This window comes from Betta splendens, chromosome 10 (assembly GCF_900634795.4).
Source record: "Betta splendens chromosome 10, fBetSpl5.4, whole genome shotgun sequence".
Lineage (NCBI taxonomy): Eukaryota > Metazoa > Chordata > Actinopteri > Anabantiformes > Osphronemidae > Betta > Betta splendens.
The window spans coordinates 20,356,083-20,382,912 of NC_040890.2; the positions used below are offsets into that span (position 1 = coordinate 20,356,083).

General features: G+C 47.8%; 2 protein-coding genes across 5 annotated transcripts; one reads left to right on the plus strand and one right to left on the minus strand.

The window, feature by feature from the left end:
* Positions 1-490: 490 nt before the first annotated feature.
* nfkb1 (nuclear factor of kappa light polypeptide gene enhancer in B-cells 1) lies at positions 491-14,671 on the plus strand. The gene is made up of 24 exons (XM_029164864.2): positions 491-802; positions 1,737-1,777; positions 2,048-2,129; positions 3,615-3,655; positions 3,869-3,967; positions 7,069-7,220; positions 7,299-7,462; positions 7,733-7,891; positions 8,180-8,284; positions 9,284-9,375; positions 9,638-9,776; positions 10,335-10,472; positions 10,677-10,772; positions 10,884-11,033; positions 11,233-11,374; positions 11,465-11,579; positions 11,773-11,974; positions 12,062-12,231; positions 12,312-12,414; positions 12,485-12,618; positions 12,750-12,819; positions 12,953-13,116; positions 13,243-13,351; positions 13,432-14,671. Exons 2-24 carry the CDS (start codon positions 1,742-1,744, stop codon positions 13,524-13,526), a joined length of 2,757 nt encoding a protein of 918 aa, XP_029020697.1. The 5' UTR covers positions 491-802; positions 1,737-1,741; the 3' UTR covers positions 13,527-14,671.
* A 90-nt stretch (positions 14,672-14,761) lies between these two features.
* LOC114864182 (ubiquitin-conjugating enzyme E2 2-like) lies at positions 14,762-19,337 on the minus strand. 4 transcript variants are annotated; one of them, XM_029164865.3, is made up of 8 exons: positions 18,980-19,337; positions 17,225-17,288; positions 17,104-17,135; positions 16,586-16,663; positions 16,082-16,187; positions 15,893-15,986; positions 15,568-15,618; positions 14,762-15,258 (listed from the first exon to the last, which is right to left on the minus strand). In XM_029164865.3, exons 1-7 carry the CDS (start codon positions 19,001-19,003, stop codon positions 15,570-15,572), a joined length of 447 nt encoding a protein of 148 aa, XP_029020698.1. In that variant the 5' UTR covers positions 19,004-19,337; the 3' UTR covers positions 14,762-15,258; positions 15,568-15,569. The 4 variants fall into 4 exon arrangements, with proteins under 4 accessions (XP_029020698.1, XP_029020700.1, XP_055368561.1 ...); XM_029164867.3 differs by lacking the exon at positions 18,980-19,337 and adding an exon at positions 18,745-18,943; XM_055512586.1 differs by lacking the exon at positions 18,980-19,337 and adding an exon at positions 17,534-18,717.
* Between the last annotated feature and the right edge of the window lie 7,493 nt (positions 19,338-26,830).

Here is a 26,830-nt window from a genome sequence, read left to right on the forward strand (position 1 = left end):
AAGAATGAGATGTAGCCAAAACAAGAACAACAAGTGACCACAGGAAGACACAAAGCAACTTCAAAGAATCAGAAAGGATTCTCAAAGAACCACAAAATACTTCAGATACTAGAGAAGACAAAACAACTAGGGAGGCGTCTGCAACCAGATGTGAGCTGGGTCTTGTCTACGGGACAGGTGTGTTCACTGCATCACACGCTAGTAGTATGGAGAATGTTACTGATCGTAGTCGTCGATATCGTATTTAAAAGCACCAAAGACATTATGTGCGTAAATACAAGATTTTTTCATTTTGACACAAACGTATTTTATCCATTATTAATCATAGATTGGTGATGTTTTCTCTACACAATTTAAGATCTGAAATGAGTCTGAACACGAATAGAGTGACTATTGACGCTTCGTGACGCCTTGACTCCACCTGCAGCGCCGTTGACTCTGTGACCTTTGACCCAGGTGAGTGACTAGGAAACCGGTACAGAGTGAGACCTCTTCGCGATCGGCTGCTCTCCGTCTAAGCTTCGCGTCAGGGGGAATTTCCAGTGGGGAAGGAAATCAACTTTATGAACCTTTGACACAAACCTGGTACCACCTGTCCGAGCTCCGGTTCTGGAGTAGAACTCTGTTTATCCCAAATACGGATTATTTGTGAAGTGACGACGCGCGCGAGCCGCGTCATGGCGCGCTGCAGTTAAAGAAGCTGTAAATGGATCCGGTGGCTGCGCTGGGGCGAACTGATGCGCTCAGCGCCGAAGCGGAGCCGTAGTTCAACCGAGTGTCCGACTGTTGACGAGCGAACCGGGTAAGAACCTCCGCAGCAGGCGCTCATCGCCCGCCGTTCGCCCGCCGTGAGGCGGCTGTGTTGCGCTTCTCACTTCCTTGTTAAGCAGGTAATTAAAGACTCACAAAATTGCCTCTAAATAACACGGACCTAGACTTTTCTCGTCTATTAACCATCACGCACAAGTTGCACGTCGCCACTAACCAGACATTGTATTTCTAGGCTCGTTCTAATGACTTCGGTGGGTTCGTGTAGACACTTCGCTCGGCGAACTTCCTCCGTCTTCGTAACGCGACTCTACGGAGAAACCACAGAACTGCTCAAGCTTTGGAAAACGATAAACCTGTGTGCAGTTCGCATTAGCCGGAAACACGAGCGGCTTTATCCAACCCTAATATGAATAAAGTCACGCTCTGAAGTCCAAGGCCCGGGGCGACTGGCCAGGAGCCCGTGAAGTGCGCGCTTTGACCGGAGTCTGGTGCTGCGCTCTTAATACGGAACCTAGTTTAGGCTAACACCCGCTTAGCTGTTTCGGCTAGCGCTGTGACTAGACATTATTAACTGAAGCTTCATTTATTAAACGAAACTAAAGCTCAGAGATGGCGTTTACTGCGCTCAGTGCTGTAGCGTCAAGTGTAGATGCTTCCGTTTTTAAACTTTTGAAAGGAGAAATTGTGCGTGGAGCCATGCTAGCCACAGTGCTAGCATGGTGGACGCAGGCGCGTTCATGTGCGGGGGCGCGCAACGCCAACAAGTGTCAGACAAATGAATAATGATCCGAGTAGAGTGAGAGAAGTAACTGAAGAGCTGCTACGTGCTTGTTTGTTTCTTCTACATGTGAACACGAATCGAGTTTGTATCGCCACTAACGGCACAGTGTAGAAATACAAAGGAAACTGTGGCCACTCAGTGAAATGATTGACTAGCTTCACTGAGCTTCTGTTGTTGTTGACAGGCGCCATGGCTGGAGACGACCACTACATTCAGCCCAACCAGGTAAACTCTCCACCAGAACCACCTGTTTACAGCTGGATTCATTTAACCTGCAGTAAAACCTCAGCTGGTGTCAGAACCGGGCTGTCTTCAGACGCGTTGGTGACCCCAGCGTGATCCACCCCCTCTGAAGCCTTGGCCTCTGTATGTAAAGTGAATGTGGCAGCAAACATGGGAAGCGTCTCCTGTCTGTGATAATTATTGTGTGTGTGTGTGTGTGTGTGTAGAAGTGATAGACCTGTCTGTCCTCTTAACGTCTATTTGTTGTGGCAGATGTTTGATAATTTGATGATGGAGTCTTCGTGGGATTTCACTCACTTCCCTGCGATGTCTCAGAGCCCGTCTGTGAGGACAGGTGAGCTCAGCGCCGCCCCACTGACCGTGTGACAGGTGATGGATGCTTAGTGTCTTTGTGCAGCAGAACGGACCATGGGCTGCTGACGACGCTTTCAAGCATCTTCAGATCTGCTTCCTCTTCAACCGTTCAATGTTGTGATCACAGCTTTTGTTCAGCTTTTTTTTAAAATACTCGGGTCTGTCTGTAGCCTCCCGGAGACTTCAGTCGCATCTTCCAGAGAGAAGGTGGATCTGAGTATTTACACACTTCTCTGGATGAGGTTTGCTTTCAGAAATACTCACCCCCTCCAGTTGCAGGTGACTGGTTTCAGGAGAAGCCTCAGTTCAAACACAGAAGCCTGACTGTTGTTATGTGGAGGCTGATGGTTCTGGTCTCTCCGTACGGGCTCAGATTGGGCTGGGTACTGTGCTGTGCTCCGGTCTGTCACACTTCGTTTGGGCACTTTTTTTATTGGCTGTGGTTTTTTTTTGGTGGGAATGTTTTCACACTGTGCTGTGAAAACGCTGTGCTGGTTCTGTAGAACCGCTGTGTGACAGTGGGACAGGGTGCAGCTCATGGAGGCATAAAGATGCTTCTACGCCCTGAGTTAAAGCAGGTGTTGACCTGCAGCGACGTTTGATGCAGCAGCAGACACGAGCCCTGGTCGCTGTGTGGGCGTGTACAGGGTCTCACAGCTGCTGTGGACGGAGACGGTTCCTCCTGCTGGAAACAGAACTTTCTCTTTTTGGAAAGTGAAGGTGCACATAAAAGGCAAACAGTGCGCGTGGCGTAAGTGAAAGATGAGTTTCATGACGTGTCTGAGTCACATGGTCGTCTCTTGTCTCACTTCCCTGTTTGTTCTCAACCGTAGGATGAGGGCAACGAGTCTGTGCTCTCTGCATTATGTGAAACACCAGTGGGCTTCCTGAGTGTTATGTATAGAAACGCACAGTAAAGCTGACAAAACCACGAGCAGAACTAGGTTTAAAGCCTTCAAAGGTTTAATGGCTGTGATGCAAAGTGAATGTGAGCGCGGCTCCGCGGTTCTAGGACCAGGTGTGGTCGTGCTGTAGGAGCAGAGAGCCACTGACTGACCTGTCTGAGCAGCTGCACAGACCAGGCCTCGCTGAGACCTTCTATGACGCGACTATGAGCCCGTGGCATCGAGCTGTAGGACGCAGCTGAGGACAGGACGTCTGCAGCTGCTTTGTCTCACTGTTGTTCTCGTGGCTTTTCTGCCGTTCGGTGTCATGTGGTTTAGTATCTAATGGAGCAGTTCTTCCTTTTTGCAGTGTTGCATTCTTCTATTCCTGCTCGAGTGAGGTTTTACTTGTTTGTTGCTGAAGTCGTCCGTCTGAGACTTTCCAACGCAGTCACTTCATCTTCTGACCTCGATTCAAATGTTGGATCACTTACTTGTAGAAATGTTTGATGAACCAACAGCATTTATCTCTGCTTCCACCAGGACAGACCTGACCTAATGTTGTGTCTGTCTGCTTTCAGTAGACGGGCCGTACCTGCAGATTCTGGAGCAGCCCAAACAGGTAAACCTCACCTTCAAGCTAATGACTGAACATGTAGTGTGTCAGAATAACCCATTTTCTAGTTTCCAGCAATGAGATGCACGCTTCGCTTCTAGCTGCGACCCTGCTGGTGTAAAGCTGAGCCTCGCCTCCATCCAGTCAGAGCAGGCCAATCCTGTAGCTGTGGCTGCATGTAAGCCTGTGTAACTCCATGTCTCTGCCTGTCTCTCCCAGCGGGGCTTCAGGTTCAGGTACGGCTGTGAAGGCCCGTCCCATGGCGGTTTACCCGGAGCCTCTAGTGAGAAGAACAGGAAAACCTACCCCACCGTCAAGGTACCTCGACAACAACACATTCGGCACAGACCCCTCAGCATGAAAGTGTGTTTGTGTGTGTCCATGTCAGTGGTGACGTCAGGTGAACGATGTTGACTCACCTGTTTGACAGGGTCCACTGTGTGGATCAAAGTCAGGGGACGAACACGATGAGGCAGGACCAAGCTGAGATCTGGGCACCGGTTTTCTCTGTGGGTGTGAAGCTGGGCTTGGTATGAGGGCCTGACGTCATGTGTGCTGTAGTGGACATGGAGGCTATGAAGCAGTTTCACATGTGACGGTTCAGGTTCATTCAGCCGCTGTCTGACGACAGTGAGCCAGCTCCTGCTTAAATGCAGTGACAGGCCCAAGCTGTAAGATGTGCATGACATGCTGCAGGAGCTCAGGTTTGCTGGTTTGAGTGATGTTTTGTTTGGAGTCAGATTGTCCCACAAGTTCCAACCCACCCAGAGATGAAGGGAAATCCCCAGATTCCTGCTGCAGTCTGACTGTTTGTCTCAGCTTTATTGCGCTCGCATACGTGAAAGCTGATTAACGTGAATACAAATTACAGACGTGTCCTAACAAATGCGCTTCGTAACTGTCGGAACATCAGACTCCTCAGAAGCAGAACATTCAGCATTAAACACAGAGAGTCAAATAGAGAAAAGAACCAGATCCCCTGCAGGACGTTAAAGTAGTAATGCACTCGGAGGAGATGCTCAGTCCTGCAGTCCTTCAAACCAGAAGCAGAACTGCACTGAAAACATCAGTAACTGATTCTCTGTACAAAGGGATGTGCTCATCTTTGGTTTGCTTGGATTCACTTATTCAACGTTTGCTTGTTTCTTATTGCGCCACAGAGGAGACATTTTGGAACTGTTTGAGTAAATGAACTAATGTTCCAGGACAGGGTGAGACCTACCAGGAAATGAGATGATGTAGGAAGATTCAGAGCTAATGGCGGATTCAGGAACAAATGATCTTCAACTCTGATCTGGAGTCAGCAGTGAGCGGTTGGTTTCTTTGGTATCTGCATCTCTGAGGCTGTTTCTACACGTTGATGCTGCTCACTGGGGAAAACCCCTCCAGTCCTCTTACTAAAAGCAGTGGGATGATGATGACGGCACTACTGACTATCAGAGATGTCTGATAAAAGGTTTGGTGAGTGTGACTCCATTGGTTTAATTAGAGGCTAACGAGGCAACAAACTGCTGTTAATGGTGTAATAAAGATCATGTTAGAGTTTAGCAGGAAACAGTGCTTTAGATGACAGACGGGTTCATTCTCCTTCAATTCTTAAGACTGATTGGCGACAGTTTCACTGAGTAAATCTGACTTTAACGAGACCACAGGAAATGCTCAGAGGCTCCGCCCAGACTTCCATCAAACAGAACCTGTTTGATGTGGTGAACAAGTCAAGTTGGTTCTATCTATTCTTACACTGCGACATGACAAATAAGAGAAGGTTTTAGTGTTTTGCAGCTGTTGGCAGAACCTCACTCATGGTCACGTGATTATTTATCACAGTGTTACTTTTTGCCTCCGACCGCTGCGTCTCATACCTGTTCACCACCTCCAGGCACTCGTGACCCACAGCTGCCACCAGTGTAGAGGTGATGTGATCAGAAGTTTGAAAGCCTTCGCTGCTTCCTGTTGACAGGTGGAGTGTGTTCTGCAGAAGCTAGTGAGGTTTTGAAGGGTCGCCCGCCAGCCCAGACATGCCCGGCTTTACGCTGCCGTGTACACACCTCTGCTGCATTTCATGTGTGTTGGGAAATTCCTCCCAGCGACTCCCACGTGTTATTACAAGGAAGTGGTGCTGCGTCACTCACGGTTTCAGCTCGGAGACAGAGCTGTCGTCCAGAGGTGTTGGTGCTGGCGCCTACGCTGACGGCTGCAAAGCCAAACGCACAGGAAACGGCAGCTTTAACGTTTTGGCACCACTAAATGAATAGATAAGTTCAACCGTCATGAGTTCACGGAACATAAGCTCAGGTCAGTGTTTTTCAGTCAGACGTTGGTGTTTCCACTGGACTCCTTCACTGTCTGCTCACGTCCTTGACAGCTGCTAAGATTTGTGTTCACACGTTTACTGGACTGTGGATCAGATTGTGCTTCAGCCGGGCTTCTATTTTGAAGCCAAACTCTGCCAGAAGCCATCAGTGATTCTGGATTCTGTCTGAGGATCTGCACGTTGGGCACCAGGAGAATCCATATTTGGAGCCTGAACCCACATGTTCTGGTTCTGGTTCTGGTCCCATGAGCACCATTAAATCTGCAGTTCCTTTCTCTAAGATCACTGACACCTTCTGCACAGAGCGTTCGGACCCCTGGTAGCCTCCACGCTGTTGGTGTGAGCCAGGAAACCATCAAACCCGATGCCTCGCTGTGTTTCTAGGAACTGGGTTTGTCTGCCGGTGAGCCTCCATTGGCAGCCGGAACCAGGAAGAGGAAGTGGGTTTGTGTTTATTTACTGCAGCAGTTGCACTGGCGCTGCAGGCAAATACAGCGACACAACTTTCTTTTTACATCTGGTTTCCTTTATGTGAAACGGCTCAGGAACAATAGAACAGGAACGCTTATCTTCATTCACACTGAGGTTTGAACCTGTGAAAAATACGTAACTGAACATAAAGTAAAACCGACAGAACAAACACTGGCTTCATTTGAAATAGTTTGGGGAATTCGGGGAACGTAACTGATATTACACCTCAGCTAAACCTCAGATCATCAAATATGTTTTTAATATTGTACACAGAAGATTTTGTGTTGCCTGTGAGTCATCTGTAGCCAGAGAAAGTCTCTGAACCGCAACAGAGAAAAGCAGAGGGATGCAAAAAGTCCAGAGTCGTGTGAGTAATCCACTAAACCACAAACGAACAGTCCCGTCTGCACCTCTGATGTCACAGCTCATCAGAATCTAATGTAGACGCCACCAGGTTTCATTAGGAGCTCCACTGGACAGTAACTGGTCTGAGACGTCTCACCAAAGTGGAACTAAGTTGTAATTTACATGACGTGAGCTTGTTCTGTTTTTGTGTGTCTGTTAGTTTTTCACCCACAACCTTGACCCAATGGACGCGATAACCGATTTAAACTGAATTTCTGATCCGTCCCAGATCTGTAACTACCAGGGCCCGGCCCGTGTGGTGGTCCAGCTGGTGACGGCGCAGAGCGGCCTCCCTCAGCTCCACGCTCACAGTCTGGTGGGAAAACAGTGCGACAAAGGGATCTGCATCGTTGACCTACAGCCCAAAGACTCCAACATTAGGTCAGACACATACCAGCATCTACACCACCGACTGGCCGAGTTGTACTGAATGCTTTGGTTTTGTGTTGTTGCTCTTAGTTTTCCAAACCTTGGAATCCTGCATGTGACGAAGAAGAACGTGACAAAGACTCTGGAGGAAAGGATGGTGGAGGCTTTCAGGATGGGCTACAACTGTGGGGTGTCCATCCACCCTGAGGTGGACTCCCTGCTGGGGGAGGTCCGAGTCCCACGGGAGCTCAGCGGTCAGTGTGTGACAACCCAAGACACCTTAGTAGGTGCTATGAATTGGGCAGGCAGGTTTGTTGCAGGTAGAGCAGCAACAAGATAAACCAGTGTCGTCAGAAGAAAAGAGTTTCAGCTGCTTCTGATTTCAACCTGTCTGGGTTGATACATGCACATGGTTGAGCCTGAAAATGAAGCTGTGCAACGATGTGAGCTCTGTCACAGAGGAGCAGGCTCAGGAAGTGAGGACATGTTCTGAATGTGTGTTTGGTTCCGTGTCCTTGTCTCAGACCACCTGCGTGGTGTGATGAGCCGAGCAGCATCCATCCAGGCTAAAGAAATGGACCTCAGCGTGGTCCGCCTCATGTTCACGGCCTTCCTCCCCGACAGTGACGGAGGTTTTTCCAGAAGACTGGAACCTGTCGTGTCTGAACCGATCTACGACAGCAGTGAGTAGGAACAGAGACGCTGCTTTCGTTTCCCTCCCCTGCTGCAGCACTTTGCTTCTCCTGATGTCTGCCCACAGTGACCGTGTCCAGCAGCAACAGGCCGCTCTCAGGCCACACTCTGTGTCCGTGTTCATGTGTAGGAGTTGCAACTTCAGGACTCTTAGATGTTTGAATTCTGTTCACAGCTGGACGTCCGATCTCCTTCAGCTGGCTGTTTAGTTGCGGAGCCTCAGTTCTGTTCATCTGCTTATGATTTTTATCTTCCTGTTTTTTCTTTTCTTCTCTCAGAGGCTCCAAACGCCTCCAACCTGAAGATTGTGAGGATGGATCGAACTGCCGGCTGTGTCACCGGAGGAGAGGAGGTTTATCTGCTGTGTGATAAAGTCCAGAAAGGTGAGACTGGTCACGTCAGGGCACAGGGGAATTAGTCAGTCAGATTACAGTGGTTCCTCATGGTTCCTCCCATGAGGAGCTTCACTGCATCGACTTTATCATTAACAGGATCTGGATCCTATTAAAGTAATTGATTTCTGATGTCAGACACCTACAAGCAGAATTTTAATTTCTAAACTGAAAAGGTCGACTAAGAGATGGTTTAGCAGTTCAACAAGCAGGCTAAATTAGGCTAAACGGCATATCAGGTAAATAATTAATGGTTGAGTTAATATTAATACAAATAATAATGTTAAGGCGTGTGCATATACTCAAACATAAATACATACACCCAGTCCGCCACCCAACGAGAACCAGCAGCCCCACCAAAACCCCTGGCTCCACGTTGGGCCGGCAACACAAGGCTGGGCGTGGATTTGGCAGCAGAGAACAGACCCCCATACACCCACTGCCCCACATACATAGACTCAAGTTCTATTCACTAGTCAGGTTCTCTGCCTGTTAAGCTCCTGTTGACAGGATCCTCTGATTGCTTGTAAACCATGCGTCTGTTTCACCTATTTAATAACAACTCAGAATTGGTTTCATTTTTCTTTAGTTTTCTACCCAACGGGCGGGAGGAGGTTTCACTGATCTCACTGAGTCTTTTAATGAAGGTGCTTCTTCCTCATTAAATGAAACTACACTTTGGATGGTTCTTTATGAAAGCAGTGGATGCGCAGGGTTTTCCTGTTTGGAGTCGTTGTGTTGGCCTGGAGGAAGTCCAGCTTCAGGGACTTCCCCTCCCTCCAATATGTAAATCCCTCAGGAGGAAGCCACTGTTTCTCACCGCCGAGTGTTTTTTCTGCTTCAGGCCTGTCAACAGCTCTTCTATGGTTGTTTACTAGTGACAGGTGATTAGTCTGGGCCCAAGTGTTACAGGTCCACATTCGATGAGCTGTTTAAGTGTTGTTGTTTTTTTTTAATACAAAATAAATATTTCAAATGATTTGTTTGCAGATGACATCCAGGTTCGGTTCTACGAGGAGGATGACTCTGGGTTGACCTGGGAGGCTCTGGGAGATTTCTCCCCCACAGACGTCCACAGACAGGTCAGAACAGTTGTTCACTTGAACCCAGAAGGAGCTCGTATTCACGCCCTGTGGCTGCAGCTCTGCTTCTTTACGCATCGCATGGGTCTAGAATTTTCCTGAAGCTCAGCTATGAAACTGATAGGAAACAAATTAGAAACATGCTCCGCTCCATTTAGGAACCAAAACATAAAACCATTTCTAAAAGCTGGGGCGTCGTAGGAGCCACAGCAGTGCAGAGATTCTTATTAAATGACAGTGTCAACGTGTTCCCTGTCGTTAGTTCGCCATCGTCTTCAAGACGCCGAAGTACAGAGACCAGAACCTGCAGAAGCCAACGTCAGTGTTCGTCCAACTGAAGAGGAAATCTGACAATGAGACCAGCGAGCCCAAGCCCTTTACCTACCACCCTCAGATCATAGGTAGGCTCTGGTTGGACGCCACAAATACAGGAGGTTTCTGTTGGCAGATGCAGGGCTGCATGTGTGAGTAGGAAACTGCCAGACTCCCACATCAAAGACAGAAACTTGGATTTGAAGCAGAACCAAAGGAGCAGAAAAGGGAACTTCAGCTTTTAACTGTCAAACGTATCAGCTACTGGTTGTTATGTGACGACAGGCGGCAGCTGGGGTTTGTATATGATTAACGGTCAGCCTGTCTGTCAGATCTGACATCTGCACTAAGCATTGACTTGACCAATGTGATTCCTCATCAACTAAATTATATTCAGAACAGATCAGTTACCTGCTTTAAATGAAGGTGTGAAAGGCCTAATAAATAGTCTGTGTCCATTTCTGCAAGACTGGAAGAGACACCTCCAGTGTAGTTATTTGATTACAACGAACCTGAACAAATGTGTTTATGCAGGTGAGCACTGCCCCCTACTGGGCTGCGTCTGTACTGGATCAACAGCCGCCAGCCGTTAAACTGAAGTAATTCAGAATGTTCTGATGCAGTCCCCTCATATTGTTTGTTTTCAGACAAGGAGGAAGTGCAGAGGAAGAGACAAAAGACGCTTCCAAACTTCCAGGACTTCAGTGGTCAGGGACGAGGAGGAGGAGGCCTGTACCGAGGAGGAGGTCCGGCTGCAGGAGGCGGCCCTGGATCTGCAGGTGGAGGTAAAGTAACAAGAGCCTGAAAACCCGGGCGTCCACTAGTGTGAACTGTAACTGGAAACATGAGCAAAAGACAAATGTGTGGCATCAGTTTAACACAGGGCAGCTTTCATTAAGGCTCTCATGTTCCAGTATTGAAGCGTCTGTGGACCCTGTTGTTTTCAAACCCAGCTGTGAACAACAGCTGATGGTTGATTTCTCCTCCAGGTTACTCTCAGGGTTTTGTCGCCTACAACTATGGAGGCGGAGGTTTTCCCAGCGGATACTCTGCTGGTCTGGGAGCAGGAGGAGGCTTCAAACACAGTAAGAATCTGTTGGCTTCTGTTCTACACATGTTCAGTCGCTGACACTGCAGGGAAACAGACTTGTGACCCGGTGTGAATGAACCCGTTTACTCTGAACCTTGTTCTGAAGCCTCTCAGGGCAATGCGACAGCTGACGGCGTTAATCCAGGCAATGACTCTGGGTCGGGGGCTGTGCAGGCTTCAGCCCAAGCAGTAGGGCTGGAGGTGGAGGAGACAGCGGAGGACAGGCGCCTAAGCGTGCAGCCACAACCAGACGGAGGTAAAGTGACACCAGAAGGAATTTATCCCTGCCTCATCACGCGTAAAAGGTTCCGTAGCTGTTAGTTGGTTTAAAGCAAACCAGGAACTTCATCAGGCTTCTAGTTTAATAAAATCCCAACTTGAAGTTGATTGAGCTAACAACCAGCTCTTTCATGCAGCTTCTCCACTGTTAGCGGTTGTTGGTGTTTTCCTTTCAGGGTGCGATGCAGAGCAGCAGTTGGTTCAGTTGACCAGTCGGCAGCTGGAGGCTCTGTTTCAGTACTCGGCGACCGGAGACTCCGCGTACCTGCTGGCTCCTCAGCACTTCCTGCTGATCGCACAGGATGAGGACGGAGACACGTCAGTACACAACACACACAAGCATCCGAAGTAAACCCTTAAGGAGGTTCCCTGGATCAGGAAGTAATGTTCCTTCCCTGTTCTCCTCAGCGGCCTCCATCTGGCCGTGCTCCACAACCAGCCGCAGGCGCTGAGGAGTCTGTCTCGGGTCGTCTCTGTTCTGGCTGGAGAGGAAGTCCTCAACATGAGGAACCAGCTATACCAAGTATGTGACTCCTGGGTTATTAGACCTTGACCTGCTTCTCATAATGAGTGGAGGGAGTGCTGACAAGAAAAAATCAATCGTAACAACCAACCTCAACTGGAGGCAGAAAAGAAAGTGTCAGATGATTTAAATACTGAATCTTTCCTTTCCTGTCGTAGTCATTCGGTAATTGCTCTTTGTCTGTGTATCCCAGACTCCTCTGCACCTGGCAGTGATCACACAGCAGAAGGAGGCGATGGAGGCACTACTCTTGGCTGGGGCGGACCCCACCCTAACAGATCGCCATGGCAACACGGTGCTCCACTTGGCTTCACAACAGGATGGAGGAGTGATGGTTCAGTCTTTACTGCAGCACGGAGAGATGAGGGCTCTGCTGGACCACACCAACGCAGCAGGTACACTGATTTCACCGTAACTCTGAGGGCCCTGAAGCAGCCCTTCAAAGGTTTAAACTAATGTTTACTCGTTTCCATGGTTACCAGGTATGCGCGCAATCCACCTGGCAGTTTTGGCCAATCAGCTGTCCTCTCTCAGGCAGCTGCTGGAGGCCGGGGCCAACGTGGAGGCTCAGGAGCGCAGCTGTGGACGGACCGCACTGCACCTGGCCACCGAGGCCGACAACGTGTCGCTGGCCGGCTGCCTTCTGCTGGAGGTATGGTCCGGTTTGTGTGGAAGTCGGGTTCAGTTTGTTCCCAGTAAAATCTAATATTGTGACATTTTATCCATCACAAGGGTAACGCCAGCGTGGACTGCTGCACCTTCAACGGCTCCACCCCCCTCCACATTGCAGCAGGGAGAGGCTCGCTCAAGCTAACGGCTCTGCTGATGGCTGCTGGTACAGAATGAACAAAACACAGAGGAAGTTCATAAGAGTCTGAAAAACATCCAGTATATTATGTTTTCAGGTGCGAACCCACACAAGGAAAACTTTGAGCCCCTGTTCTTCAGAGACGATGAAGAACAAAGAGAGGATGAGGACGAAGAGGATGAAGGCTACATCCCAGGGACAAGTCCGCTCAACATGGCTACGAATGATCAGGTACACACACGCACTCACACTCACTGCTTTATGCAGTAAATAGCTTTAGAATTAGTTAGTTAGTTATTAGTGTTGTTCATACATGGGGAAAGGATCCCTTCATGAAATGAACAAAGCTGCTGCTGTTTTAGGTGGTGGAGCTGCTCAATGGTAAAGAATATGAAGCAAAGTCTTCTCTCAAACCTCACAGGCCTCCACAAGGTGAGTTCACTTCATCTGGTTGGTTCCCTTGCTTCATCTTTTGCGGGTCAGGACATATACCGATCAGATCACATAGGATAAAAATGGAGCTGATTAAGCAGCTGCCGTCCAGCTAAGGTTTGTGTGTGGGCAGGCGACCTGGCCAGTCTGGATGTGGATGTGAAGCAGGAGCTGTACCGCACTCTGGAGACTGAAGGATGCTGGGAGAGTGTGGCTCACGGCCTGGGTCTGGGGATCCTCACCACAGCTTTCAGACTGAGCCCCTCACCCTCCAAAACACTGCTGGATAGCTATGAGGTAGAGCAAAGCGTTGTGTGTCCCGTCTTTGACGAGTGGACGTTACAATACATCATTCGCTTTCTTTCCTGCCTCTGACTCTTCAAACAGACTGGTGGATCAAAGCTCTTTGTTTTTGTCCTGCAGGTTTCAGGTGGCACCATCCAGGACCTGCTGGAAGGTCTGAGGTCCGTTGGAGACTGTGCGGCGCTGAGGGTCCTGGAGGAGGCGCTGAGCCGCCGCGACCCCTTGGCAGGTGAGCTCATCACGCACTGACTTGATTCAGTGAGCAGTCGTCATGGTGACAAACAGCTCAGCTGTGGTTCCTCCCTGCAGGCGAGTCCTTGTGTGCTCAGGTGCAGGATCTGAAGGTGGACGTTCGGCTCGAGAGCGGGGTGTGTGACAGCGGCGTGGAGCTGTCCACAGCGTAACGCTTGGACCTGGAGCCTCCTCATCCTCCCTCTGGGCTCGTCCTTCAGCGGGAAAACTATTCTTCATGACTCTTTTCAGGGCGAACATTCTTTAATGTAAACGAGTTCATTTCTGTAATTCATCCACAAAATGTTTTTAACCCAACAAACTTCAGTTTCACTGAGGTCAGCTGTGAGGACTACACTCCAGCAAATGTAAACCTGCTTCTGGTCCTCGCGTGGAAACGACCCAGTCTCTGAATAACAGCTGCCTTCACTCCCTCATCTTGTTGTGGCCGGAATCCTTCCCACGCTCAGGACCAGAAGTGCCAGGAAGAAGGATCCATCAGGACAGAGTCGAGGCTCATCAGAAAACTGTTGGGACAGACCCACGGTCACAAGACGTTAATGGTTGTATCAAAGACAGATCAGAACCGACAAACCATTGAGCCCAGTTCCTCTCTCCACTGGCTGGTGACTAGACCACACGGATCAGAAGTCAGATCAAGCCCCGCGACCATACACACGTGGGTGTTGGTTCTTGCAGACCCACTGGGGACAGGCCTTGGTTCTCTGCTGGACAACAGTGGATTCCTGTCACTGACGTTTCTCTAGGGACGATAAAATAAAACCTGACAGCGACATGGTGATTGTTTCTGCGCTTGTCAAATGTCCCAACACACACACACACACACACACACACAAAGCTCAGGGTCGACACTCCAAGGGACAAACATCTGGAAAGTTTGACAGCGTTGGTTTGAAAAGCTTTAGTGGCGGTGTCTGAAGGTTCTCATTCATCCCAGAGGTTGTACTGAAATGCTGCAGGTAAACGCTGACAGGTTCTGGTGAGGTCAGTGAAACATTGATCTGCTTGTTAAACTCTTTTTTTTTCTGGTCTGAGCAGGTGAAACGGTGCCTTTTACCATGGTTTTTAATTTTTAACTGTTAATTTGTTGTCTTGTACTGAACTTCTTTTCTCCTAAACTGCTTCAGTCTAATTGTTCTGTCATTTAAGCAAATCGATACTTGTGGGAAATAAAGTCCAGAGGTGTGAGTTACTGTATGGAGCATATTTATATCGTCACCCTGCACTGTACAGTTCAACATGAGCGTCATTGTTTTTTTGTTTTTTTTTTAAATAAAAATGTTTTGTAAAAACAGTGTCCACAGTGTGTTCACAAACCTCTTGTTCATGACGAAGTACTTCAGAACTAGCAACTGCTAAGGTTAACAGAAACAGCCAAGACTCAAAGTGCAATTTGTTCGTCTTTATTGAAGAAAACAAAAGCATCAGAGCGGTTAGTTGATCAATCAGCTGTCGAGCTCCGTGCAAACAGGACAGTAGATGGACAGGATGACGGACGAACTAACGGCTCACGTCTAAAACCAAAAACAGAACCAACCAAAAACAGCTGTTCCTTTAAAAGTGGACACATCTGTCTGACATGCATTAAATTATTACATATTCTCCTGCGTTATTTATTGTAACAGTTCTCTCCCTGGTCAGATTTAACAGTGAATCCACTCGGGTTTGTGGGATTTGTTTGCAGCCCTTCAAAAAGCAGAGAAGAGGGCAGCACAACAACTTAAAAGCATCAAAAGGTGAGAATGGGACAAAATAATGTGAACAAATTGCTGATGAGGCCACATGAAAAAATTTAAACAAAAGTCAGTATATCCAGCAGTAAGTGAAGAGAACGTGGATCACATGGCGTATTTCTGAGTCCAGTCCTGAGCTGTCTTGTTGTATCTGCAGATGGAAACACAGGATCAGAGTCACCAGCTGGGACCAGGCAGCAGGAACGAAGCCATGCCTGCACACGAGGCTTCTGTGAATTAGTCAAAGCCACGACTGAAGGAAGCTGATGAGCGACCCGGCTTCACCGTGGACGAGCTCGTGTTACGACATGAAGACTTCTGACCAACGTAGGCACAAAAGCAACAAACAACAGGTTCCTATCATGATAGACGCCACCGCTTCCTTCTACAGTGCAGCTCCTGCAGCATGCGTTTGTGGCAGCAGCCTTCAGAAGCAGCTCAGGCCAGTGTCTGCTCTTACCCTCACAGCATGGCGTACTTCTCTGTCCACTCCCTGGCTAGCCTGTTATACCTGTTAGACCAACGCGGAGGACACACGGTTACAACCACAGTCCACCCGTTTAACGCCTGGGCGGCTGCTTCCACTAGTGTTTATCCTGGGGAATCTCTACGGATGCACACAGGGAAGGGGCTCTACTTCTACTGGTTCTGAGAATTAACAGGATCAGAACCTCATTTAGTCCTCCTCTGGTTAACCAGCCTTGTGCTGGTGTAACCATCACTGTACAGTGTCAGTAGGTGTGACTCCTTGTTCCCTAGGTGACTGTTGGATCAGCAGAACTCACCTAACAGGGTCTGTTTTGTAGATGCGGGCGATCTCTGGCACTAATGGGTCGTCAGGGTTCGGATCACATAACAGAGAACAAATGGACAAAAGGACTGCAGAGACAAAACATCAGGTCAGAAAACAGCAAGCTTACGCGGAGAAGGTTTCTACGGAAGCTGTGTTCTTCAGTGGTGATAAAAGCTTGTACCTTTAGAGATTGTTAATGCTGGAGACCACTGTGATCGCAATATATCCAAACAGATGCTGCCGTTACTGTTAATATTTGGGTGATAAATTCTTGTTGTGAAGGCGACCTGAGGAAAACAATTGTTCAGATTAGAGACAACATGTGCACAAACACATACACACCAATTCAGACGTGTGGCTTTAAGACTGGTGTCCGTTAGAGCCAGTTCATCTGATCCAAGGGTGGTCGTGTGATTCATGTTCAAACACTGATCTACAGCTACTAAAATCAAAAGCAAGTGGGAGAAACCTTGGTCCAGTTTATTCAGACCTTGTTTCTAACTTCTGGATGAGAATCAGTTGAATAAAAAGGGCAAAAACACAACCTGTCAACTCTCTGTCACTGCAACTGTGACCTGAAGCTGCTGGTTTTAGTTTTGGTGCGTAAACACATGTCGCTTTTGCATAAAAAATTGAACAGAAAAAGGCAGTTGTTGAGAGGGTTTTTAGGTTTTAATTCACTAACCTTGGGTGGTTTGAAGGGATAATCTGTAGGGAAATGAATAGTCAGGAAGAATACACCACCCTGATATGGACTGTCAGGCTGCAGCAGGAAGACAAACAGAACCCGAGTCACATGAGCTCACCAACAACCTGTGGAATGCATCCTGTCAGGACACAAGGAACTGGGTCGGACCAGTTCCAGGCCCAGGATCCAAGACCAGGACCAGATCCAGGCCCAGGATCCAAGATTATGCTTCAGGACCAGATAAAGGCCCTGAAACCAGATCCAAGACCAGGACCAGGACCCAGATCCAGGCCCAGGATCCAAGAGCATGACCAGGACCCAGATCTGGGCCCAGGATCCAAGACCAGGTTTCAGGACCAGATCCAGGCCCTGAATCAAAGATCCAAGACCAGGACCCAGGACCAAGGCTCCAGGCCCATACATACATACATTTAGACTTTTCAGAAAACAAGCCCATAATTAAGTGTATTCGATGGAAGCAAAGAGTTTTTAAGTCAAAGCCGTTTGATACTTACAGGTCCCATAATAGTTGCCTGCCAATGAAACACTGGAAGAGTGAAAACAAAAATGAATATAGCCATTTAATGCGTCAGCAGAAACAAACAGACAGAAAGGAGGAGCGCCTGCTCTGCTTACTGTCTTCACCGACGGGCCCAGCGGAGCACTGAGCTGGAGGGTCTCTGGACAGATCAGTCAGTTCCTGGAATAAAAAGAAGAACGAACAGGCGTGACTGGCGTCTGCTGTCCAAGCACATCTGTACCCACCAGTCAGCAACATTAAGCCGAATGACCTGTGGCTGGGGGTTTTGTCCCACTGAGGAACAAAGCTGCCCAACCAGGTGCTGGGCTTTGCCGGCTGAAGGCCGCGGCCCAGTCTGGAGTCTGGAGAAAGGGCAGTAACTACAGCTGCGTCTCTGTATGTGGAGGCAGCGCCACCAAACACACCTATGTTTCTCTCAGCAGGGCTAAGGAGCCTCCAACAGTTCCCACTGCGCAATCTTTGAAAGGCGTTCTCCATAAGGAAGACGTGGTCTTATGCATCCATCAGCTTTAGAGTGATGGTGTATGCTTGAGACCACGGACAAGTTGACTGTCTCATATCGTCTGAAGCTGCAGTGTAATGTTACTTTAGGCAGAACTCCAGCTTGAACAAGGAGTGAACGCAGCATTTAAAACACAGGCCAGTACTGATGTGTAAGCAGCAGCTCTATTTTTACCCTGAGTCTTACAGACAGTGAAGTGGAGGCCAGATCAGGATGTAGCTGCAGGGGCAGAAACACTCGGCTGCTTATAGGACGGGAGGTTTGTATTTCCAGCCTGAGGCCAAACTGTTTGTGTGTGTTGGTATGTGACATACGGGCCCAGCGCACACAGCTCATCTTTCAGGTCGGACCCAGTTGAGAAGCGAGTGGCAGCAAAGCTTTTTAGGATCGCGCCAGCCAGGAATTCAGACACTGTGACAGAAGCAGGTGTGACAGCAAACACTACTGCTTTAAACCACAAACCTTCTGTCGTACTCACTGAACTGGGTCTGAAGCACTGCTTCACAACCATCTATAGGAATTAGTGGTTCTTATATGTAACTAAAGTCTGTACTGGAAGTGAAGGTTCTGACTCTCCATCAAATTAAATTCAAGACCTGCAGAACAAAGGCACATTTTCTGCATGGCAGGTGGAATTCCTGACGTTCTTGCTTTTGACTGCTTGTTACAGATACATGTATCAGTAACAACTCATTTGACCAGAACCTGCACTGAGACTAAACCACAACCAGCCACGAAAACAAAAACATCCCAAAGGGCCTCGAGATGAGCACAAGGTGGAAAATGAGACCATATGTGCAGAACCGAACAAGTCAGACCTAAAATAACTGCACATGACACAGTGGTGGCCATTTTACCAGTATGTGTCCCCGACCCCTATTCAAAACCTGTAGAGGTCCAGTGTTACCAGAACCCAAGTCGGCACTGGCAGCACTCGTGAAGGCCGTTTCATTTAAAGCTCACCGACTGCACACTTCAAAGCTGAAAGGCCACCAAACAGAAGCCCGTCAGCAAAGACGATGTTATTTATATCGCTCAGACATGACAACAATACGGACATTTAGGCCCGTCACCGACTGAAGCTAAAGCTAACGTCACAACACCTAACGGAACCTTTGTTAGATGAGGAGATCCCCGCCGAGTAGGGAGGTTCGGCCGAGCTGCTTACAAGAACCGCTGATCATCATCAATAGAGCGCACAGACAGCAGCTAGAGCAGCTACAGTTTGACAAGTACGGGATGATGTCAAATCAACAGCAGCCGCTAACGCTGTAGCTAACAGCACCCAAACACCGCTTTACGGTTGAAGACGCTGAAATTAAAAGGTGGCAAACGTGGCTGTCGTTACCTTGGAAATTCGTTTTAAAGCCATTGTGTCTGTGACGGGGCCGGTTGTCGAGGAGGTGGAGGAGGAACAGGAGGAGGAGGAGGGCAGGCCAGCTAGGTGACGCTAACTAACTAGCATCGAGGACTTTGCTAGCTTTGGTGGTATCAAGCTAAGCTAGCGAGGCTACACACGCACCGGTTAATCTACAGCTGTTCTCGTAAATCTCCTTTTATTAATGTCTTCTTCCACTCAAACGGCTGCCAGAACACTCTCCGACAGGCTGACACCCGAATAACAGAGGGGAGCGACCGTAGCACCTCAAAATGTCTTCCGTTACACACAGCTGCTACAGCACCGGGAGCGGGAGGTGCCACTCTAATCCAAAACAACGACACCAGCAACACGGAGATCCCCAGCGGGAGGTCTCACTCTGACTGCAAAAAACGGCAGAAAGCGCGGCTGCTGCGATCACGTATAGTGCCTAGGGCAAGGCGCCCCCGCTGGCCTCCTGATGTCAGTTTAGGCAGCTCTTGTAATTAAGGTTATAATCACAAAAAAGACAATACGCTTGCTTCACTTCGCACCATTTTCACATTAGTGCAGTAAGCCTAGTGGGAAAATATCTGCGTCAGCTTCACAGTTATAGTTCCAATGTGGAGACATCAAGATTCAAGATTCAAAAAACTTTATTAATCTCAGGGGGAAATTATTTTGCACACTTTGAGCTGCTGTCACAGTTGGAGGTACACACAAGAAGGTAGGGAAATTAAAAATAAGAATTCTAACACATATACACATGCTCACATAAAGTCTAATTACTATTGTCAAATTACATCTAATTACTAGCTAAGGTTTTATCATACATGTTATTGCATGGATGAAGATCAACCCTTTCAGACAGAGGAGCAGTTGTACAGACTGATGGCACCGGTAGGAAGGTTCTCAGCTGGCGTTCTGTGGAGAACCTAATACTGATCTACCTCTGGCTGAAGGTGCTCCTCTGTCCAGCCACAGTGTGTGGGGGGTGGAGGTGTTGTCTAGGATGGAGAGGAGTTGGACCAGCATCCCCCTAAAGAAGTCATTAAGTGCGTTGGCCCTGTCTTCGGACCCCTCATTCACCTGCTGCTGGACTTGTAGCGGGTGATGGTCCTCATGCCCCTCCACACTTCCCTGGTGTTGTTGTTCTAAAGTCTGTGTTCCAGTTTCCTCCTGTAAGTCTCCTTCCCCTCCCTGTTTTTCACTGACAGCTCTCCCTGGACACTCCTCGCTGGCTTCCTGAATTACCTGAATGCTTCACTGATTATGGACAACGTGAGGTCACGCAACGTGATTATGACATCACGTTGTCCATAATCAGCGAAGCATTCAGAGACGCAGCTTGAATCTTCCCACTTTCTCTTTGCACAGCGTCTTTATTTTTTTTGCCTCCTCTGCATCCCCTCGTTGTCCTCCTTATTTCTTCGGCGAAGCTTGACGTTTCTGGCGGAGTCAGGTATTTAGCTGCCGAACTTGAAGCTTGTATGGAAAAAGGGTTCATTACTCAATGCTTTGTTAATACCATTTGACATTTTCTGATAGTCTGATAGCATTGTGATGCTTGGAGCAAAATACACTTTTATGTGATTTATTTAAATTAATTATAAAATATAATTTAATTAAATAAACTTCCCTGTGTAAACGTGCTGTTATGGGATTTTGTTTTGCTTGTGCCTTATTGATATTCATAAAAATAGTATATATATAAAAAAAAACAAAAAAACTCCCTTCTCACCCCACGCGGGTGGTCTCATCCACTTTCCAAGCTCGGGTCCTCTACCAGAGGCCAGGAAGCTTGAGGGTTCTGCGCAGTATCCTTGCTGTTCCTAGGACTGCACTTTTCTGGACTGAGATGTCGGATGTTTTTCCAGGGATCTGTCGTAGCCACTCCTCCAGTTTGGGGGTCACTGCCCCCAGTGCTCCAATCACCACAGGCACCACTGTGGCCTTCACCTTCCAAGCCTTCTCCAGTTCTTCTCTGAGCCCTTGGTATTTCTCTAGTTTCTCATGTTCCTTTTTCCTAATGTTGCCATCGCTTGGTATTGCCACATCCACCACTACGGCTTTCCTCTGCTCTTTATCCACCACCACAATGTCTGGTTGGTTCGCCATTACCATTCTGTCAGTCTGGATCTGGAAGTCCCACAGGATCTTGGCTCGCTCGTTCTCTACCACCTTGGGAGGTGTTTCCCACTTTGACCTTGGGGTTTCCAGTCCATACTCCGCGCAGATGTTCCTGTATACTATGCCAGCCACTTGGTTATGGCGTTCCATGTATGCTTTCCCTGCCAGCATCTTACACCCTGCAGTTATGTGCTGGACCGTCTCAGGGGCCTCTTTGCACAGTCTACACCTTGGGTCTTGTCTGGTGTGGTAGATCTGGGCCTCTATGGCTCTGGTGCTCAGGGCCTGCTCCTGTGTAGCCAGGATGAGTGCCTCTGTGCTGTCCTTCAGCCCGGCCCTTTCAAGCCATTGGTAGGATTTGTTGAGATCAGCCACTTCAGTTATGTTTCGGTGGTACATCCCGTGTAAGGGCTTGTCCTCCCATGATGGTCCTTCTTCCAGCATCTCATCCTCTGTTCTCCACTGCCTGAGACATTCACTCAGCACGTCATCTGTCGGGGCCTTATCCTTGATGTACTTATGGATCTTGGATGTTTCATCCCGGATAGTGGCTCTCACGCTCACTAGTCCTCGGCCTCCTTCCTTGCGGCTAGCGTATAGTCTCAGGGTGCTGGATTTGGGGTGGAACCCTCCATGCATGGTGAGGAGCTTTCGTGTCTTAACATCTGTGGTCTGTATCTCTTCCTTTGGCCACCTTATTATTCCCGCAGGGTATCTGATCACTGGCAGAGCGTAGCTGTTTATTGCCCGAGATTTGTCCTTGCCATTGAGCTGGCTTCTTAGGACTTGCCTTACTCGTTGGAGGTATTTGGCTGTTGCCGCATTCCTTGTTGCCTGTTCAAGGTTGCCGTTCGCCTGTGGTATTCCAAGGTACTTGTAGTTGTCCTCAATGTCTGCTATTGTTCCTTCTGGAAGTGAGACCCCTTCTGTGTGGATTACCTTGCCTCTCTTTGTCACCATCCTCCCACATTTCTCGAGCCCGAATGACATCCCGATGTCTGAGCTGTAGATCCTTGTGGTGTGGATCAGCGAGTCGATGTCTCGCTCATTCTTAGCATACAGCTTGATGTCGTCCATGTAGAGGAGGTGACTTATGGTGGCCCCGTTCCGGAGTCGGTATCCATAGCCAGTCTTGTTTATTATTTGGCTGAGGGGGTTCAGACCTATGCAGAACAGCAGTGGGGACAGTGCATCTCCTTGGTATATGCCACATTTGATGGATACTTGGGCAAGTGGCTTCCCATTGGCTTCAAGTGTGGTTTTCCACAACCTCATCGAGTTTGCAATGAAGGCCCTTAGAGTTCGTTGATGTTGTACAGCTCCAAGCATTCAGTGATCCATGTGTGTGGCATTGAGTCATAGGCTTTCTTGTAGTCGATCCAGGCTGTGCACAGGTTGGTGTGTCGCATTCTGCAGTCTTGGGCGACTGTTCTGTCTACCAGGAGTTGGTGTTTGGCTCCTCTGGTATCCTTACCAATGCCCTTCTGTGCATCGCTCATGTATTGACCCATGTGCCCACTTATCTTAGCGGCGATGATGCCTGACATGAGCTTCCATGTTGTGGAGAGACAGGTTATTGGCCGGTAGTTGGGTGGGACAGTACCCTTTGAGGGATCCTTCATTATCAGGATCGTTCGCCCAGTGATCAGATACCCTGCGGGAATAATAAGGTGGCCAAAGGAAGAGATACAGACCACAGATGTTAAGACACGAAAGCTCCTCACCATGCATGGAGGGTTCCACCCCAAATCCAGCACCCTGAGACTGTACGCTAGCCGCAAGAAAGGAGGCCGAGGACTAGTGAGCGTGAGAGCCACTATCCAGGATGAAACATCCAAGATCCATAAGTACATCAAGGATAAGGCCCCGACAGATGACGTGCTGAGTGAATGTCTCAGGCAGTGGAGAACAGAGGATGAGATGCTGGAAGAGGGACCATCATGGGAGGACAAGCCCTTGCACGGGATGTACCACCGGAACATAACTGAAGTGGCTGATCTCAACAAATCCTACCAATGGCTTGAAAGGGCTGGGCTGAAGGACAGCACAGAGGCACTCATCCTGGCTGCACAGGAGCAGGCCCTAAGCACCAGAGCCATAGAGGCCCAGATCTACCACACCAGACAAGACCCAAGGTGTAGACTGTGCAAAGAGGCCCCTGAGACGGTCCAGCACATAACTGCAGGGTGTAAGATGCTGGCAGGGAAAGCATACATGGAACGCCATAACCAAGTGGCTGGCATAGTATACAGGAACATCTGCGCGGAGTATGGACTGGAAACCCCGAGGTCAAAGTGGGAAACACCTCCCAAGGTGGTAGAGAACGAGCGAGCCAAGATCCTGTGGACTTTCAGATCCAGACTGACAGAATGGTAATGGCGAAACCAACCAGACATTGTGGTGGTGGATAAAGAGCAGAGGAAAGCCGTAGTGGTGGATGTGGCAATACCAAGCGATGGCAACATCAGGAAAAAGGAACATGAGAAACTAGAGAAATACCAAGGTCTCAGAGAAGAACTGGAGAAGGCTTGGAAGGTGAAGGCCACAGTGGTGCCTGTGGTGATCGGAGCACTGGGGGCAGTGAACAGAACAATAGTCCACTGAGGTAAGTATGTTTGAGCTGTGAGGTCACTGCCTCCACATGCTTTTGTGATGTATTACCCAGTGGACAGGACAGGTTTATATACAGTATCATATATTTGTTTAGTGTCACATGTTTCTTTCACATTCTAATTCTGACTCATGTTTCTTCTAATTCTGCACAAGTACTACATGCCTGAGCTGTAAACATGTACATGTGTAAATGTAGGGCCGTTATTTTGAAACGGCCAACAGGTGGCGCCGCGGCTGTAGTGGGGCTAGGAGCGCGCATTGCCCTTCGCCGGACACCATACTCCCGGGCCCGTTGTATTCTGGGTGCCCCGGGAGTTTTCCTTACGTTTTCTGGCTTTCTGTTGAAAGGTGAGCACCTGCGCGGGCACCTGGTGTCCTCTTGTAAAATGTAAAGTTAGCTATTCGTCGGGGGCATGTATTAAGTGTTATATTTGTATAGGACATTACACCATGTTTTGTTATCTGAATTCATGCGTTTGCACTAATGAAGTGGATCAATGTATTGCCTAATTAGTTGTCGCACAGAGTCATCTGACCGTAATTTCCGGCAATAAAAGCAGGGCCGTATATCTGAATCCTCAACGTGTCTTTGTGCCGCCCACACACATCAACTAACGACCAAAAGACAGAGAGGCATGTATTGTTTTTTTATGCTTGTTTTTTTCAATCCTGCACAATTCCTTTGCTGTCTTCATGTGGATGTTCCAGCAGTTGAATTTTGCTGCTGTGGGATCAATAACGTTCATACATACATACAAACATACATACATACATGCATATACACATAAATGTTGTAACTTAACACGCAACGCATGTAAAGTATTTTAATTAGGTTTTTATTTAGAAATAGCCCGCATACTGTTAAACAAATTCTGAGTCTGCAATCAATTCAATTCGTAGATTCAAAGTGTTCCGTCAGAACATCCTTTCTTCCTCGCAGGCTCCACGTGTCTCCTATTTCACTTTCAATTAAACAAAATCGCCACCTAAACACACCACAAATCCTGTTAACGCTTCTACCCCTTATAACGACTTGCATCGGGACAGTGTTTCTGAAGCTCTGTTTTTTATACATGCACCGGAGTTTCAGTTTCAACCAGCCCATGGATACCAAAAGTTTCTGTCACTTAGAAACTCGGGAATCAGTCTTGTCATCCAACACAACACATATGGGGGGAACTGTGGAAAACACAAATGCCTGACTTTGTGAATGTGACATATATGTGTAAACATACACTTTGAATTGATCGTCTTTAACTTATAGACGTGCATAAGACCTATACAATCAGTACAAAACAAGAAAGAAAATCAAAATTAATAGCAAAAAGGAGTCTGCGAATCGGCGATTGATGGTGACCGGAAGCTGTAGATGAATCACTTTTCTGCTAAGCTATAATTACACGAGTAATAGTTTTGGATTTACCGTTCGTTCACAGCGGCCACAGCCTCATGAAGCGTAACACAGATGTGATTCAGCACCTGTGCACGCAGCAGCGGGAAGCTGCTCCTCCTTTCCACCATCAGCAGACACCTGAGGCACGATTCTAAGGTAGGCCCGTGTCTTCAGCTCCTTTAACTAATAGAACTATTTCACCTAAACTGGGTTCATCAGCTCGTTTGGCTAACTAATCTAGTTTAGCTAACCCACGTTCATCAGCTCCTTTAGCTAGTTTAGCTCATCTACAGTAACGAACTAATCTAGTTTAGCTAACCCACGTTCATCAGCTCCTTTAGCTCATCTACATTAACGAACTAATCTAGTTTAGCTAACCCACGTTCATCAGCTCCTTTAGCTAGTTTAGCTCATCTACAGTAAGGAACTAATCTAGTTTAGCTAACCCACGTTCATCAGCTCCTTTACCTAGTTTAGCTCATCTACAGTAAGGAACTAATCTAGTTTAGCTAACCCACGTTCATCAGCTCCTTTAGCTCATTGACAGTAACAAACTAATCTAGTTTAGCTAACCCATGTTCATCAGCTCCTTTAGCTAGTTTAGCTCATCTACAGTAACTAACTAATCTAGTTTAGCTAATGTTCATCAGCTAATATAGCTCGTCTAACTAACTAATGTAGTTTAGCTAATCCAGGTTGATTAACTCGTTCAGCTCAAAAATGAACCCACAGGTTGTTGATTCTTCAAAATCTTTAAAACGAGAAGTTGCAATATATTTATACCCCAGGTATTCTCCATAAAACATGTTTGTGACATGAGGACAATTGCATTGTTTTAAACAATTTTTCATTAATTTTGAGAAATTGCAGTTTTTGTATCACTAGCCCCTCTTCCACAAGTGGGGTCAAAAATGACCCCAAGCAGTTGCTATGGAATCTTCTATGAACATTTAATTCTTAGCAGCTCTGACTGTCCCACTTACATATCTGATGTGCAGTCTCAACACCCAGGGCATCATTTTTCACAGCAACATATATGTAGGTACTACCTCCATTTATGAACGTATTGTTCCATTGACCGATTATAATGTGTGATCAAATTAGTGACCAAACGTGAGATGTTATCAAATTAGCCCAAGTTATTGTTAGCTAACAGTGTTGTATTTAGGTACTGTATTGTGTTAGCTAACAGTATTAAGGTTAGGTTAGTTGTGTAGTGGATTCAGACACACAGGTTGCAACATTACCACTGACAACTTCCTCACCAGTGTGCCTCTCGTAGATCATCTCCTGGAGAAGGGTCTGACTATTGTGGGCAGAACAAGCCAGACATTCCTCCAGTCGTGAAGGCTTTAAGGTCCATAGAGGTCCACAGCACTGAATTTGGGTTCAGTGGCAGCATGACCGTGATCAGCTATGTGAAAAAAGGGAAAGGCTGCTTAGAACAGTGCACCACAGCAAGATGGTGGATGAAAGCAGCCCAAAGTAAAAAACAAGAGTTCCTCTTTCACAATCAGACCAAGGGAGGAGTAGATACTATGGACCAGATGGTTGGCAACTACACCTGCAAACCCCAGACGCAGAGGAGGTGGCCCATGGTGCTTTGCTACATGATTATTGTCGCCGTTTTGAGTGCCTATCCTCTTTTCAGGACCCCACACAGTGAGAGATGTTTGTGTGTGTACATATGCATGAACAGTGTTATG